A 12,957-nucleotide genomic window follows, 5' to 3' on the forward strand; every position below is an offset into this window, starting at 1 on the left:
GGTAGGGTATGTTTTTTGTAAACTGGACTCCATACCGGGCACCAGGCGAAAGCTTAGATATACTGACCTTTGGCATAACCTGACGGGAAACCCACATATATTGTCTTAGTTAAAGTACCTAAAATCTGAATCATCACTGCAGTCATCACATAGAAAAAAGAGGTTCGGGTTGGACATCAGGAAGAAATTCTTCATGGAAAGAGTGGTCAGGGGCTGCCCAAGGAGGTGGTGGAGTCCCCATCCCTGGAGGTGTCCAAGGAACAACTGGATGTGGCACTCAGTGCTCTGGGCTGGGTGACAAGGTGGGGATTGGGCACAGGTTGGACACAGTGCTCAGAGAGGGATCAGCAGCATTATTTCCCAATAGAGGATGTGCCCCTGCATCCCTGACAGATGTCTAAGGTTTAGGAACCTCAGTATTTGCTGCCTTGCAATCTTTTGACACTCAACTGAAAAGTTTCCTTTACATCTCTTGGAAAGCTGTACAATCAAAGATTAACTTCTTCAAATGGAGATTTTCCAGGCAGGAAACATTCAATCCATACCCTTTAAAGCTTCCTTTCAAATTCCTTACAATTCAGTACTACTGTACAAATCTGCCTCTTCACTTCTCACTTGTTTTTTCAGTCCTTTCCAGAAATTTTCCTAAATTAGCTCCATAAGCTCTTTTTAAAGACAGGCATTTGGTTTTGCTCTTTCCAACTGGTGGATTTGGCTGCTTGCAAATATCAGATATTGTCATCATCCTCTCTTTACCCTTTCTTAAGCTATAAAGTCAAAATTAAATTGTAGAGTTTTAAAAATAAAGAAGGAACTGCACAGCATGTGAGTATATGCAGAGTATGAGAATATACTACTCATATGTAGTACAGGAGAAGGAGCTGCTTTAACAGATCCATCCCCACCCTTGTTCACTCTTGGTGTTTCTCCCATAACCGTGAACCCAACATAGCTCATAGCACAAAATATTTTTCTTTTGCAAGTTCCCAGCTCATAAAACCAAGACAAGATGTACCATCAAGTAAATTCCAACAGAAGAATCACACCTCCATACACTGGAGGTGGGGATTAGAGATAACACACTGTTATTATTTTAAATTTAATTAAATCACTTTTTCAATGCAGATAAAGTTTGTCATAGCTCAGTAGTAGATATACCAACAGGAGACAGTCCCCAGCCACAGGAAAATCCTTAAGGAATCATAGAATCATTAAGATGCGAAAAGACCTTTAAGACCATCAGCTCCAACCATCAACCCTGGGCCACCACCATGTTCATCACTAACCCATGTTCTTAAGTGCGACATCCACGCACCTTTTGAACACTTCCAGGGATGGGGACTCCACCACCTCCCTGGGCAGATGTGCCAGGGCTGGACAACACTTTCCAGGAAGAAATTTTCCCAATATTCAACCTGAACCTCCCCTGGCACAGCTTGAGGCCGTTTTCTCTTGTCCTGTCCCTTGTTTCCTGGGAGCAGAGCCCGATGCTCCCCTGGCTCCACCCTCCTGTCAGGGAGTTGCAGAGAGCCAGAAGGCCTATCCTGAGCCTCCTTTTCTCCAGGCTGAGGCCTCCAGCTCCCTCAGCCACTCCTGGTGCTCCAGACCCTTCCCCAGCCCCGTTCCCTTCCCTGGACATGCTCCAGCCCGTGTTTATCAATTGATAAACTATAAAAGAGACTGGACTGGGAGTCCTGTGCATTTCTAGAACACTGCTGTATATTTTCCAGTACAACCTCTGGCTGCTTCCAAGGCATAGGGAAAAGACCAAATATTCAGTTTCTTTAACAAAGTCTCCAATTTTTCAAGTCCTTCAGGTTTGTGCATTTTTCCTCTTTCTTCGTTTTTTCCTGTTGAGATCTTTCCACCCCAATCCTGTTTGGGATTTTATTAATGGGCTGCTCACTGGAGGTGGGATATTCTTGCCTATGTATAATTCAGTTCTAGGAAGGGGTCTGGCCTGCCAGGAGATTGTGCAGCAGCTTTTGCTTAGGTAGAGCTGGCTACAAAGGCTATAAAGCAGGGCCCTTTGCCCTGTTCTGGGTGATGGTACCATCTCTCAGGGCTGACAGGAATTTAAAAGCAGGCATGTACAAGCTCCCTTCACAATCCCTCGGAGCAGCCTGTGAGGGGAAGCACAGCAGCAACATACATTGCAGATCCCAGGGTTCTGCATCACAGAAGGAAATAAAAGACAAAACAAACCCTCTGTGCTATCAGCTTCTCCAGCATTAAATATGGAAATGGAGCATGAAGCGTGGAGCTCCTTTTACTGCAAATATTCTATCAAAGTCCTCCCAAGTTTTACTACTTGCTCTTCTTGGAACTCCAACTTCCTTCCTACGTGTGCTTGGCCTACTTTCACTCCTACCACTGGTGCTTCTTCAAAGAGAAAAAGAAGCGTGGGAAGAGACTGACACAGAAAAATGAATAGCAAAGCATTAAAAACAAATCCCCCCAAAATACTGCTCTGTATTGTTGTCATTTTGTTTTTCATTATTATGGAATCATAGACTCATGGAATGGTTAGAGTTGGGAGGGACCTGAAAAATCAGGTGCTATGGGCAGGGACACCTTCCACTAGACCAGGTTGCTCAAAGGCCTGTCCATATAACACAAGAAGTTGCTGAAAGACACTTTGGACTGTGCTGAAGGCACCTTTTGCAAGACTCTCGTGTGTCACAGAACATCTCATTCCCCTTAATTCAAATGTAACAGAACTAATACACTTGAGAGCCAAGAGGAAATTATCATTTTCTGTAGATTATCCTTTGCCTGCAGATTTCAGAAGATGGAAATTTCAGGCTCATAATAGAAATTCAGTTGCAGCCATGACTAAAGCACCTCCAACATGGCAGAATTACGAGTTTCAGATGAGTACAGCCCTACTCTAGTTCAGATAAAATATCCCTGATTTACATCCCTGGAAATGAGCTCACCTACTAACGCAAACATTTCCCATGGTTTGAGCTGTTACGGAGCGAGAAAAGCCATTCATCCATATTTCAGAGCCAGAGATCCCCCGCAGCTCATCTGAATGCCACGAGAGGTACAGATGTGGGAGGAATTTAATGAATGGATAAAAACTACAAACCTTGGAGCAAACATTGGGATCAGTCATTAATGACGCATTAATGACTGTGGGTGCAGCCTTGGGGAATGGCAGCTTCAAGGATGCTCCTTGCTGGAGAGGGTGGTTCTCTGGGGGCCTCTCCCAGGGAGCAAACCTCCCATGGCTGCCTCCCCCTCTAGAACTATTTTTCCAAGTCTTTTTCTTCCTGTGCTGAGCAGGGACAAGATGATAACAGTGGCTGGTACCAGCAAGTTAATTTTATAAAGAACTGACACCCTACTTGAGTGCCAACGATTTAAAAGAGTAATAGATTGTCACTTTTAGCTGGAAACTGGTTGTTAGATGATTTTAGAAGTCTTTTGCATATTTATTTTGTCCCACTTTAAATAAATTTGGGGAAGATTTATCTCGTTAGCTCCAAATGCAAGTCCCTCTTGGCCTGGCTGAGGAAACAAATTAGACTTTGCAAACATTGCAAAGACTAAATCAATACATTAATATTTAGGGGACATTAAGGGGGTTTATTAAACAGAAAAAGGGCCTTGAGTATTACTTTGGGAACGCGTTTAAATAAAATCCCGAGGTTGTGGTTTCTGACTGAATCTATAAATGGCATTTCCTCAGATAACTGAACTCTTCACAGGCACGAGTCAAGTGCTGATCTTGTACAGAAACGAGACAATGCAGGGAGGGCAGGACAGGAGTGAGAGCCAGGTCTCACACGCACAGGGTCTGTCCCCAGTGGTGTCCAACATGTGTCCGGCATGGGCTGGATTAAAATAAAAACTAAGACAGCAAGTAATTGATGGGAGAAAGTTTTTGTGTCACTGATACACCAGTGTTGACAGTTTGCCCATGTCAGCAGGTGGAACAGGATGATCTTTAAGATCCCTTCCAACCCCAACCAGTCTGGGATTCTGTGACAGTCTTGTAGAAGTGCTCCCTAAGCTGGTGTTTGTTCTTCCTCCCTGGGATCCATGCAAGTGCATTACTGAAGCAGAGCAAAATCTTCCCCAAGCCCTTATTTCACTGCGTTCAAGAGAACAATCTCTTTCAGAGGGGTTCTTTATTCTCCTGATCATCCTGGTGGCCCTCCCTTGGTGACTGAGGTCCCTTTGACACCCTATTGTGGTCTCTGTGTCCCTGGAGTCCCAAACACAACTCCTGACCTGCGCTTTGCCCCCACAGTCCAAGAGCATCCTCACCATATCCTGCCCTGGGGAGAAAGGGTCCCTGGGGCTGGGACCCCTTGCTCTGCCCCGGGGATCAATTCATTCTCAAGGACAGCAGTAAACATGTCTTAATATTTTTCCCAATTGAAAGAAAAACATAGCTTGGACGATGCAATTTAGACTTTGGTAGAATAAATGTCAGATTAGAAATGGCAGAAATTGCAACCTTTTGGAGAAAAATTATGAGCAATAGAGTGTGGAAATAGGGATTTAATTTTTCTCTTTTACTGTAACAAACAGCTGATGTTTAAATCATCTGAAGCTCATGACTTTGCGGATCAAGCATCTGCCACTGAGGTAGACTGTGTTGATTACAAGCTCCTATCATCTAAACTTTCAATTAATTACTTCATAATTCTCACTCCTTTTTAATAAGGTCACTGTAATAAAGTTAACTGGATGATGCTACTCTCTTTCATGTGTTTTTTCTTTCACAGATGTAAATGTGGGCTAAAGACATATTTTCCGTTTTCTTTTTCATTAACTATCATCTTCATTGATTTCCTTGGTACAAACAGGAGTAACTGTAACAAGAAACAGTGATCAAGACCTGACCCAGTGGTCTCCTTAAGGTCCTGTGCTGGGTTTGGCACAGGGATTTGAGGAGGGATTTGGGAGACTGAAACTCAACCTCCAGCTCTGCCAGATGTTCCTGATGGGAAGTGGCCGAGCCCCCCTGGGTCTTGGATGGGACAGCAATGGAGAGGCTGCTGCTTCCCTTGTTCATTCATTATGGTGCTCGTCTGTGTCTTACTCACAAAAATTAAGGCATCTTTAAACTATTAAAATGTATTTATTTACTTCTATGAATATGAAATTGTCAGCCCAAAAAGCAGAGAAGAGGATATTCAACATGACAGCTCCTGGCTCCGTCTGTATAGAAAGACTGACGCACACACCAAGTCAAAGGAAAAAGAGGGAGTTGGGTTTGCACAGCTTCTAACGTGGAGCTTCACAGCAAATCATTTTCCTATCTGGAGTCTGAAGCTATTTGGGAGCTTATGATCTGACATAAGCCTTTCCTCATCTCATTTGTGACACAAATGTGTGACACACATCCCCCTGGCTCCTCCAGCTCCACTGTTTCCAGCAGGAGAACATCTTCTTCCACTGTTCCTCCATAGAACATAGAACACAGCCTGGAGGGTAGAGCGATGTGAAGGGACTCAGACTCTGCTCCCAAATGATCCTTTTCTGCTGTGATTTCCTGTGCTGCTCTGGGTCTGTGCTGAGCTTTTTATTCACAATGTTAAAGTAGGCTCAGCCCTTTGACAGAACGGTTTTGCTTTGGCATTTATCCCCAATAGCAGAAATTGTTTCTAATCTCAAAATACAAAGTCATGAAGGATATTACAGGTAAACACAAAGGTGCTCCTATAAAGTCTGATTGTATCATCCCTACAAACCCTATTGGGCAGAAAAGGTTATTTCAGCTCCTCACACCAATCAGCACTTTGCATTTTTTTTTACAATCTCAGGTACTTTCACACTGGTCAGTCTCCACCTCAAAGGAGGCCTGAACATGGTGTCCTCACCTACAGAGTCTCAGCACATGGAGGATGAAGAGATGAACATAGGTCTAGGTGTGCCCAGGTGGCCAAAAAGGCCAATGGCACCTGGCTTGTGTAAAAAATAGTATGATCAGAAGGATTTAGGGAAGTGATCTTCCCTCTGTATTGGGCACTGCTGAGGACTCACCTCAACTCCCATGTATAGTTCTGGACCCCTCATGACAAGAAAGACACTGAGGGGCTGGAGCGTGTCCAGGGAAGGGAATGGAGCTGGGGAAGGGTGAAGGTGGAGGTGACCTAAGATCAGGCAGAACAGGCCTCTGAAATGTGGGCTCCTCTTCCCATGGGAAAAATAAATGAACCTAAGACAGAGTCCCGGTTCAAGGAGATTTTCAGCACAAAGAGAGACATTGAGGTTCTGGTTGGAAAAGCCATCTCATACGACTGAGTCCAAACTGCGCCCAATCCCCACCTTGTCACCCAGCTCAGAGCACTGAGTGCCACATCCAGCTGCTCCTTGGACACCTCCAGGGATAGGGACTCCACCACCTCCATAGGTAGCCCCTTCCGATGCCTGACCATCCTTTCCAGGAAGGAATTCCTCCTCATGTCCAACTTGAACCACCCATGGCACAGCTTGAGGACATTTCCTCTTGTCCTGTCCCTTGCCCTCTGAGAGTAGAGCCCAACTACCACCTGGCTCCACACTCCTGTCAGGGAGTTGCAGAGAGTGAAAAGGTTCCCCCTGAGCCTCCTTTTCTCCAGGCTGAGCCCCCCCACTCCCTCAGCTGCTCCTGGTGCTCCAGACCCTTCCCCAGCTCCGTTCCCTTCTCCAGACATAGGAAATACAAAACACTTCTGCAATCCCTAAACATCCTCCACATAAACCACATGGTGACAGGTCTTGACACCTTCATGGAAAGTCATAAAAATGACTCAGTGGTGGCTTTTTGGCCATACTGATAAAACAATGTTCTTTAAGCAATAACTACACTTAGCTCAGAGGTCCAGCCCAACATTCCTACAAACCAGTGGGTTCTAAAGATCCCATGGATAAGGATAATTAGTTTGGGAATGGTTTCACACCCGTTCTTTGTAAGGGATTTCTGTGTGCCATATGGATTAATAGGGATTGCCATTTCGATCCTTCTCTTTTATATTCATTGCCTTATTACTCATAAAAATGCAAAAGAAAATGTTAATGATGATTGCACCAAAGACTAATAAGTTAAAGCCTTAGGTTATACTTTGCATTTCTGAAGATATAAATGCAATTGCTTAATAATTATGCATATTTTTAACTATTGAGTTATTATTTCTCTATATGCTTGTAGTTAGCCTAATTAATTTTAAGCTCCTGTTGATATATTTTATACTTGCAATTAATTTCCCACTTGGTTTTTTAGCCCTTGCACGAGGGCATTAATTATTATGAAGACAATCAAAGCCGAAAATTGTTCACCTTGGAACAACACAATAAATATTAAACCCACATGTGTAAAACTGACACTGCTGTTCTGAAGTCCTTATAGCAGAGAACTGTCACTGAAATAAATAGACTGTTCTTATCAGGAATACTGGGATCTGGGTATTTCTGTGGGAGAAGTGCTCTGGAAGAAACAAGAAGGAAGAATGGGAGGGATAGGGAGAGAGAGAGAGGGAGAGAGAAAAAGAAATAAAAAAGGAAATAAAGGAAAGAAAGAAAAGGAAGAAAGAAAGAAAGAGAGAAAGAAAGGAAAAAGGAAAAGGAAAAGGAAAAGGAAAAGAAAAGGAAAAGGAAAAGGAAAAGGAAAAGGAAAAGGAAAAGGAAAAGGAAAAGGAAAAGGAAAAGGAAAAGGAAAAGGAAAAGGAAAAGGAAAAGGAAAAGGAAAAGGAAAAGGAAAAGGAAAAGGAAAAGGAAAAGGAAAAGGAAAAGGAAAAGGAAAAGGAAAAGGAAAAGGAAAAGGAAAAGGAAAAGGAAAAGGAAAAGGAAAAGGAAAGGAAAGGAAAGGAAAGGAAAGGAAAGGAAAGGAAAGGAAAGGAAAGGAAAGGAAAGGAAAGGAAAGGAAAGGAAAGGAAAGGAAAGGAAAGGAAAGGAAAGGAAAGGAAAGGAAAGGAAAAAGAAAAGATGATGGTTCCCATCTATAAACCAGATCTTTTTCTCCTCCACCTCCCTCAAGGATGTGGAATTGGCTCACACACATACCTTGCACAGTTAGGTGCACCTGCATGGTCCTGGGGGTGTGTTGGGTCTGCACGGAGCAAGTGTAGGGCCCATCGTCGGTCACATCCACATCCTGAATCTGCAGGCTGTACTCCCTCCTGTTGGCTGTGGCGATGGAAACCCGGGGATCCACCGACCACTTGTCACTGCCAGCAAAGATAATGCTCGACCGGTTCAGCCAGGCACCTTTAGAGGCTCCATCTTCCAAGTAACACCTGGGAAAAAAGTGAAACCATCAGGATGAAAATGTAGGAGCTGTAAAGTCCCATGCAATGCTACTGATTTTTAGACTGAACACAACTATAATATATCAGAGTTGAACCTCAAACTATGAATCAATTGTAAATTCAAAATCATCCTAAATCCAAAAGCCCATCTTACAACACAATAAACACACACATATTTTTCTGTTCTCTTCTTTCTTTCTGGTTTTCCTGCTGGGAAAGGTCAGTGGAGCAGTAGCAAGAAAGTCTCAGTTATTTCTGACTGGGCTGGATCAGCCCTTTCTCCTCCAGCCCTGGTCCGTGAGGATCAGGAGCACCATGTGCTCCCATGAAAAATACTGCCCTGTTCCTAAGGCACAACCACCTCCTGCTTGCTTAGTGAAGAAACCAAGAGACTTCTTCCACCAAAATATATAAGGACACTGTAGAATCCAAACAATTTTTTTTCTCTTTTCAGAGAGTTCATGGAATCACAGAATCAGGGAATTGTTTGGATTGAAGGAGACCTTAAAGCTCATCCAGTTCCACCCCCTGCCATGGGCAGGGACGCCTTCCACTATCCCAGGTTGCTCCAAGCCCCATCCAACCTGGCCTTGAACATTCCAGGGATGTGGAACTGTTGTCCCTCCCAACCCAAACCAGTCTGGGATATGATTCTCTGAAAACCAGTAAAGCCCAGCAGTGGTTGAAAAGGGACAGGATAAAAGGACAGGGAAAACATGTGGGAAGAGCTTTATTTCCTGAGCTGATGGAGAGACTGAGCCAGTCTGCAGCGAGGTTAAGGATATTTAATGAGGAAGCAACACCCACTGCACACTGTACTCCAGGTTTCCATGAAGAAGGTGGCATCCAGCATTGGGAAAAGGCAGAGATGGAGTAATGGCAGAGAAAAACCTTGATGGACTCAGGTTTGAGAGTAGGAATCTGCAAATCCAGTAGTAATCTGAGAGTGATGCTGTAGGATTGGAAAATCTGCATTTCTTTCCATAAATTTAAGGAACTGTGGAGAATGAATGAGGCAGATTTTAGGCTCACCACCATGCCCACATTGGGAATGCAGGCTTTAAAATGACTTTAAAGGCTGAAGGAAGGTAATAAGGAAGGTAATACAAAGTGCAACAGACTAATGGGACATTTTTATTTGATAAAGAGGTTTTCACATAAAGGAAATCCAGAAGAAGAAAGAAATGCAATGGAGCTCATCTCTTTGATGAAACATTAAAATAGCACAACTATAGAAACTGGGAGGGGGAAAATGGTGACTTTGTGGCTTAAGCATCTGGCAGTATTGTTTAAGGGGAAAATGACATTCCTTTTAGGAATAAGAAACTAGAAACATGAGGCTGAAATTCTTCAGAAATGAATCATAAGAATAACCATTCATTTAATTAATGATCTCAACATTAAATCTGAAAGTGTTCTGAGAGAAGATACAATATGGGATAAAAAATCCCCGTTTGTATAGTAGAGAATTGGGATGTCACTGGCGAGTGCCACTTTGAGGCAGAAGAGCACAGCAGACACCTCTGAATCCCTGCAGGAGGAATTCTGTAGGGTCTGGTCCCATCCAGAGAATGCAAGGAGCCACTTTCAAAGTCTTATGAACATTTTCAAATCGATTCTAATCAACAGCAGAGTGGGGAGAAGCAGAGAAAGCTCTAATTCACTGATGTTTTTCTATACCGTGTTTCTTTTCTGCTGCTGTCTCTGCAGAGCTGGATCCAGTCAATTACAGCAAATCTGACAACCTGGGCTGGTGGAAGGTGTCCCTGCCCATGGCAGGGGGTGCAATGGGATGATCTGTAAGGTCCTATCCAATCCAGGCTTTTCTATGATTCCGTGATTGTCCAGGCCCTGATGAAGCATGTGGTGGTGGTACGTGAGAACATCTGTTTCAAACTAAACATTATCTCCAAATAAGGTGCTTTGCAAACAGATTAAATATTTCACCTCAGACAGGCTCCTTTAACAGCCCAAAGCTCTCCTCTCTTCACTTACTCAAGCCCCATCCGTGTTCCCTCAGGCTGTGGGAGTGAAATGATTTGAAAACGCTGCAGAATTTGGCTGGAATGTTTTGCACAGGATGGCTTTCAGATCCAGCAGCAGCCAATGTGCTGTATTTTCCCACCATGCACGTGGGATGCGATGGATAAAGTGCATATTTACTCCATGGAAGCAGCAATCAAATGATTCATCTCAGAAATGTTTTCTAATCTAACAAATTTAATCCCTTGCAGTTTGCAAATCACTTTTCAGTTCTGACAACACAGTTATTCCCTAAAACTGTTCCACAGGCAGCTCTGAGACCACGTCACCCCATGTGAATCCCTGGCCAGCAGAGGCCACGCTGTAGTTACTGCTGGGGAACAGAAATAAGAACAATTAAGGATTTGCCCCCTTTAAATGATGGTTTGGCTCTTCACCCCCATACCTTTACAATTTCCTGTGAAAGAGCAGCCTTTCACATATGGATTGTGTGACATGTGGATGTGGATGAACAATTACAAAGAATAAACACTGAGATCAATAAAAACACCAACCCCAGGCAATTCCATGGGATCTGAGCAGCACACATGGACTCTGTGACACCCCAGCCACCTTCATACCTAAGATCTGCCTCTCTCTGTGCTCCTCATTGCTCACAGGGTTCACCACTGGACAAATGGCTTCATTTTAACTAAGAACACTGGGTTTTACACTATTTTTTAAGCTGCAGATAAGAAATGATAACTCCGTATTATTTTCTGGGTACCAACATGAACATGGCATGGACCTGTTTCAGGAGAGGTCTAAGCTGGATATCAGGAAAAGGTTCTTTCCCTCGAGGGTGGCTGGGCACTGAACAGGCTCCCCAGGGCAGTGGTCACAGCATCAAGGCTGACAGAGCTCAAGGAGTATTTGGACAATGCTCTCAGAGACAGGGATTGTTGGGGTGTCCCAGGCAGGGCGAGGAGCTGGACCGAACGATCCCTGTGGTTCTCTTCCAAGTCAGGATATTCCATAATTCTATGATATCTGGAAATACATTGGCTCTTCTGACTGAAACCCTGAAATGGTGCAGCTCCTACAAGAAGATGGGGTGTGGAACAACCTGGTCTAGTGGAAGGTGTCCCGGCCCATGGCAGAGGGTTGTAATTAGATGAGATTACAGTCCCTTCTGACCCAAACCATTATGGGACTCTATGAACTGCCTGCTGTACAGACACACTGTCCGTGTCCAGGCCCCTCGGACTGGGGGATCAGAGCACACTTGGTGACAGCCTCCTCATGAGTGAGGACTGGGGAGGAAAGGCAGCTGTGAAGAGGCAAGGACCCTTCAGAGCAACCCAGTGAGGAGTTCAGGGCCCCCAGCTGTGTGGGTCCTGATTGCACCTTGCCGTGCAGCCTGGGCAGTGAGATGCCCACATTCAGTGCCTGGAGTGCAGCTGCACAGCGCTGCCCAAAGTCCTCCCTGAGAACCTCTACTTCCTTAAGGGAGCAGCAGGAAAGCTGAGCAAAATGTGTTACAAACCCTAAAACAGTAATAGCCAAGTGAAGATTTAATAAAACCCTCAAATTTGGGTTTGTGCTCTGGAACAATTTGCCCATTTGATCTTCCAAACCCCTCAGGGAGCTCAAACATGAGTTTTCAGCCAACACGAGACATGAGGCTGAGCAGAGCTTCGATTTTATGGGAAGCTCCGAGGAGCTGGCAGCCTTCCAGCGCAATCCCTCGGGATGAGGCTGAGCCTCAAGCCAAGAGTCCAACTCCTGGTTGTGAGTGCCATAAATACATTAATAATGACCCCAGACCAAGGTACACACAAAGTCTGTGGGATCCCAGCACTGAAGGCCCACAGTGACGGGACCAGGACTGTGGGACCTGGGGAACATCACTGCCTGTCACTGGGAGACAACTCAAGCCAAAGAATGCTGAGGTTTAATAAAGTCCAAGATTAAAACATTTCCTCTGGTAATCTATGGGAAATAATTTATTTACAAGCAAATATCAGTGGCCCTCCCTCTCTTCTCCCTTTCCCTCTCTTCTCCCTTTTCTCTCTTTCCTTGAATTCTGTTTGTTTTTAAACTCATGACAGCATTTCCTGCAAAACAATTTTTGAAATCTATGCATAGGACTAATTATTTTTAGCAGTTAATAATTACACTCTAGCACAATTAAAGTAAGCATAACAATCATTAAATGAAACTAACTTTTGCTCTTTTTACCTTTACATGGTTTGGAAAACTATTGATGAAACCAGAGCTGAACTCAGAAGAGAATTCTTCTATTTTTAAACTTGGAAGATTGAAAAAAAATACAATTTATTTTTTAACTGATGATTGTAATCAGAAATTCCCTACTCAACAAGCATAAAAAATAGATTTTAATGTTAACTGTCATACACGGCTGAGGGTACTTTATTATTTTTCCAATCATTATTAATGGGGATGATCTGTAATTTGTAAGTACAGAAAAATTGAGTCTCACCCAGCTTCCTTCAAGTTTTTAATTCTCTTTTTTTTTTACACCTCCCTCTTTCCCAGCTCTCTAGTCTATTATTTCCCCATAATTAAAACAGAGACCTATTAATCTCTGTAAAAAACAGTTCTTTGCAGTTGCTTAATTAAAGCAGCACATGGGCTCTGTCTCCAGGAGCCTTCGCAGTGCACCAGGGCTGGGGCTCCCAGCTGGTTGCACCTGAAGGACAATGCATGGGAATGCACATGGAGCCTT

The 12,957-nt window shown here is 43.9% G+C and overlaps 1 protein-coding gene across 2 annotated transcripts in view; it reads right to left on the minus strand.

The window, feature by feature from the left end:
• The window catches only part of NEGR1 (neuronal growth regulator 1), a 221,802-nt gene that overhangs the window by 113,491 nt on the left and 95,354 nt on the right, over nucleotides 1-12,957 (minus strand). For both annotated transcript variants that reach the window (XM_032696533.1, XM_032696534.1), the window contains exon 2: nucleotides 8,002-8,234. In XM_032696533.1, coding sequence (XP_032552424.1) covers nucleotides 8,002-8,234 — 233 coding nt within the window. The remainder of the gene's footprint in view (nucleotides 1-8,001; nucleotides 8,235-12,957) is intronic.

This window comes from Chiroxiphia lanceolata, chromosome 9 (genome assembly GCF_009829145.1).
Source record: "Chiroxiphia lanceolata isolate bChiLan1 chromosome 9, bChiLan1.pri, whole genome shotgun sequence".
NCBI lineage: Eukaryota > Metazoa > Chordata > Aves > Passeriformes > Pipridae > Chiroxiphia > Chiroxiphia lanceolata.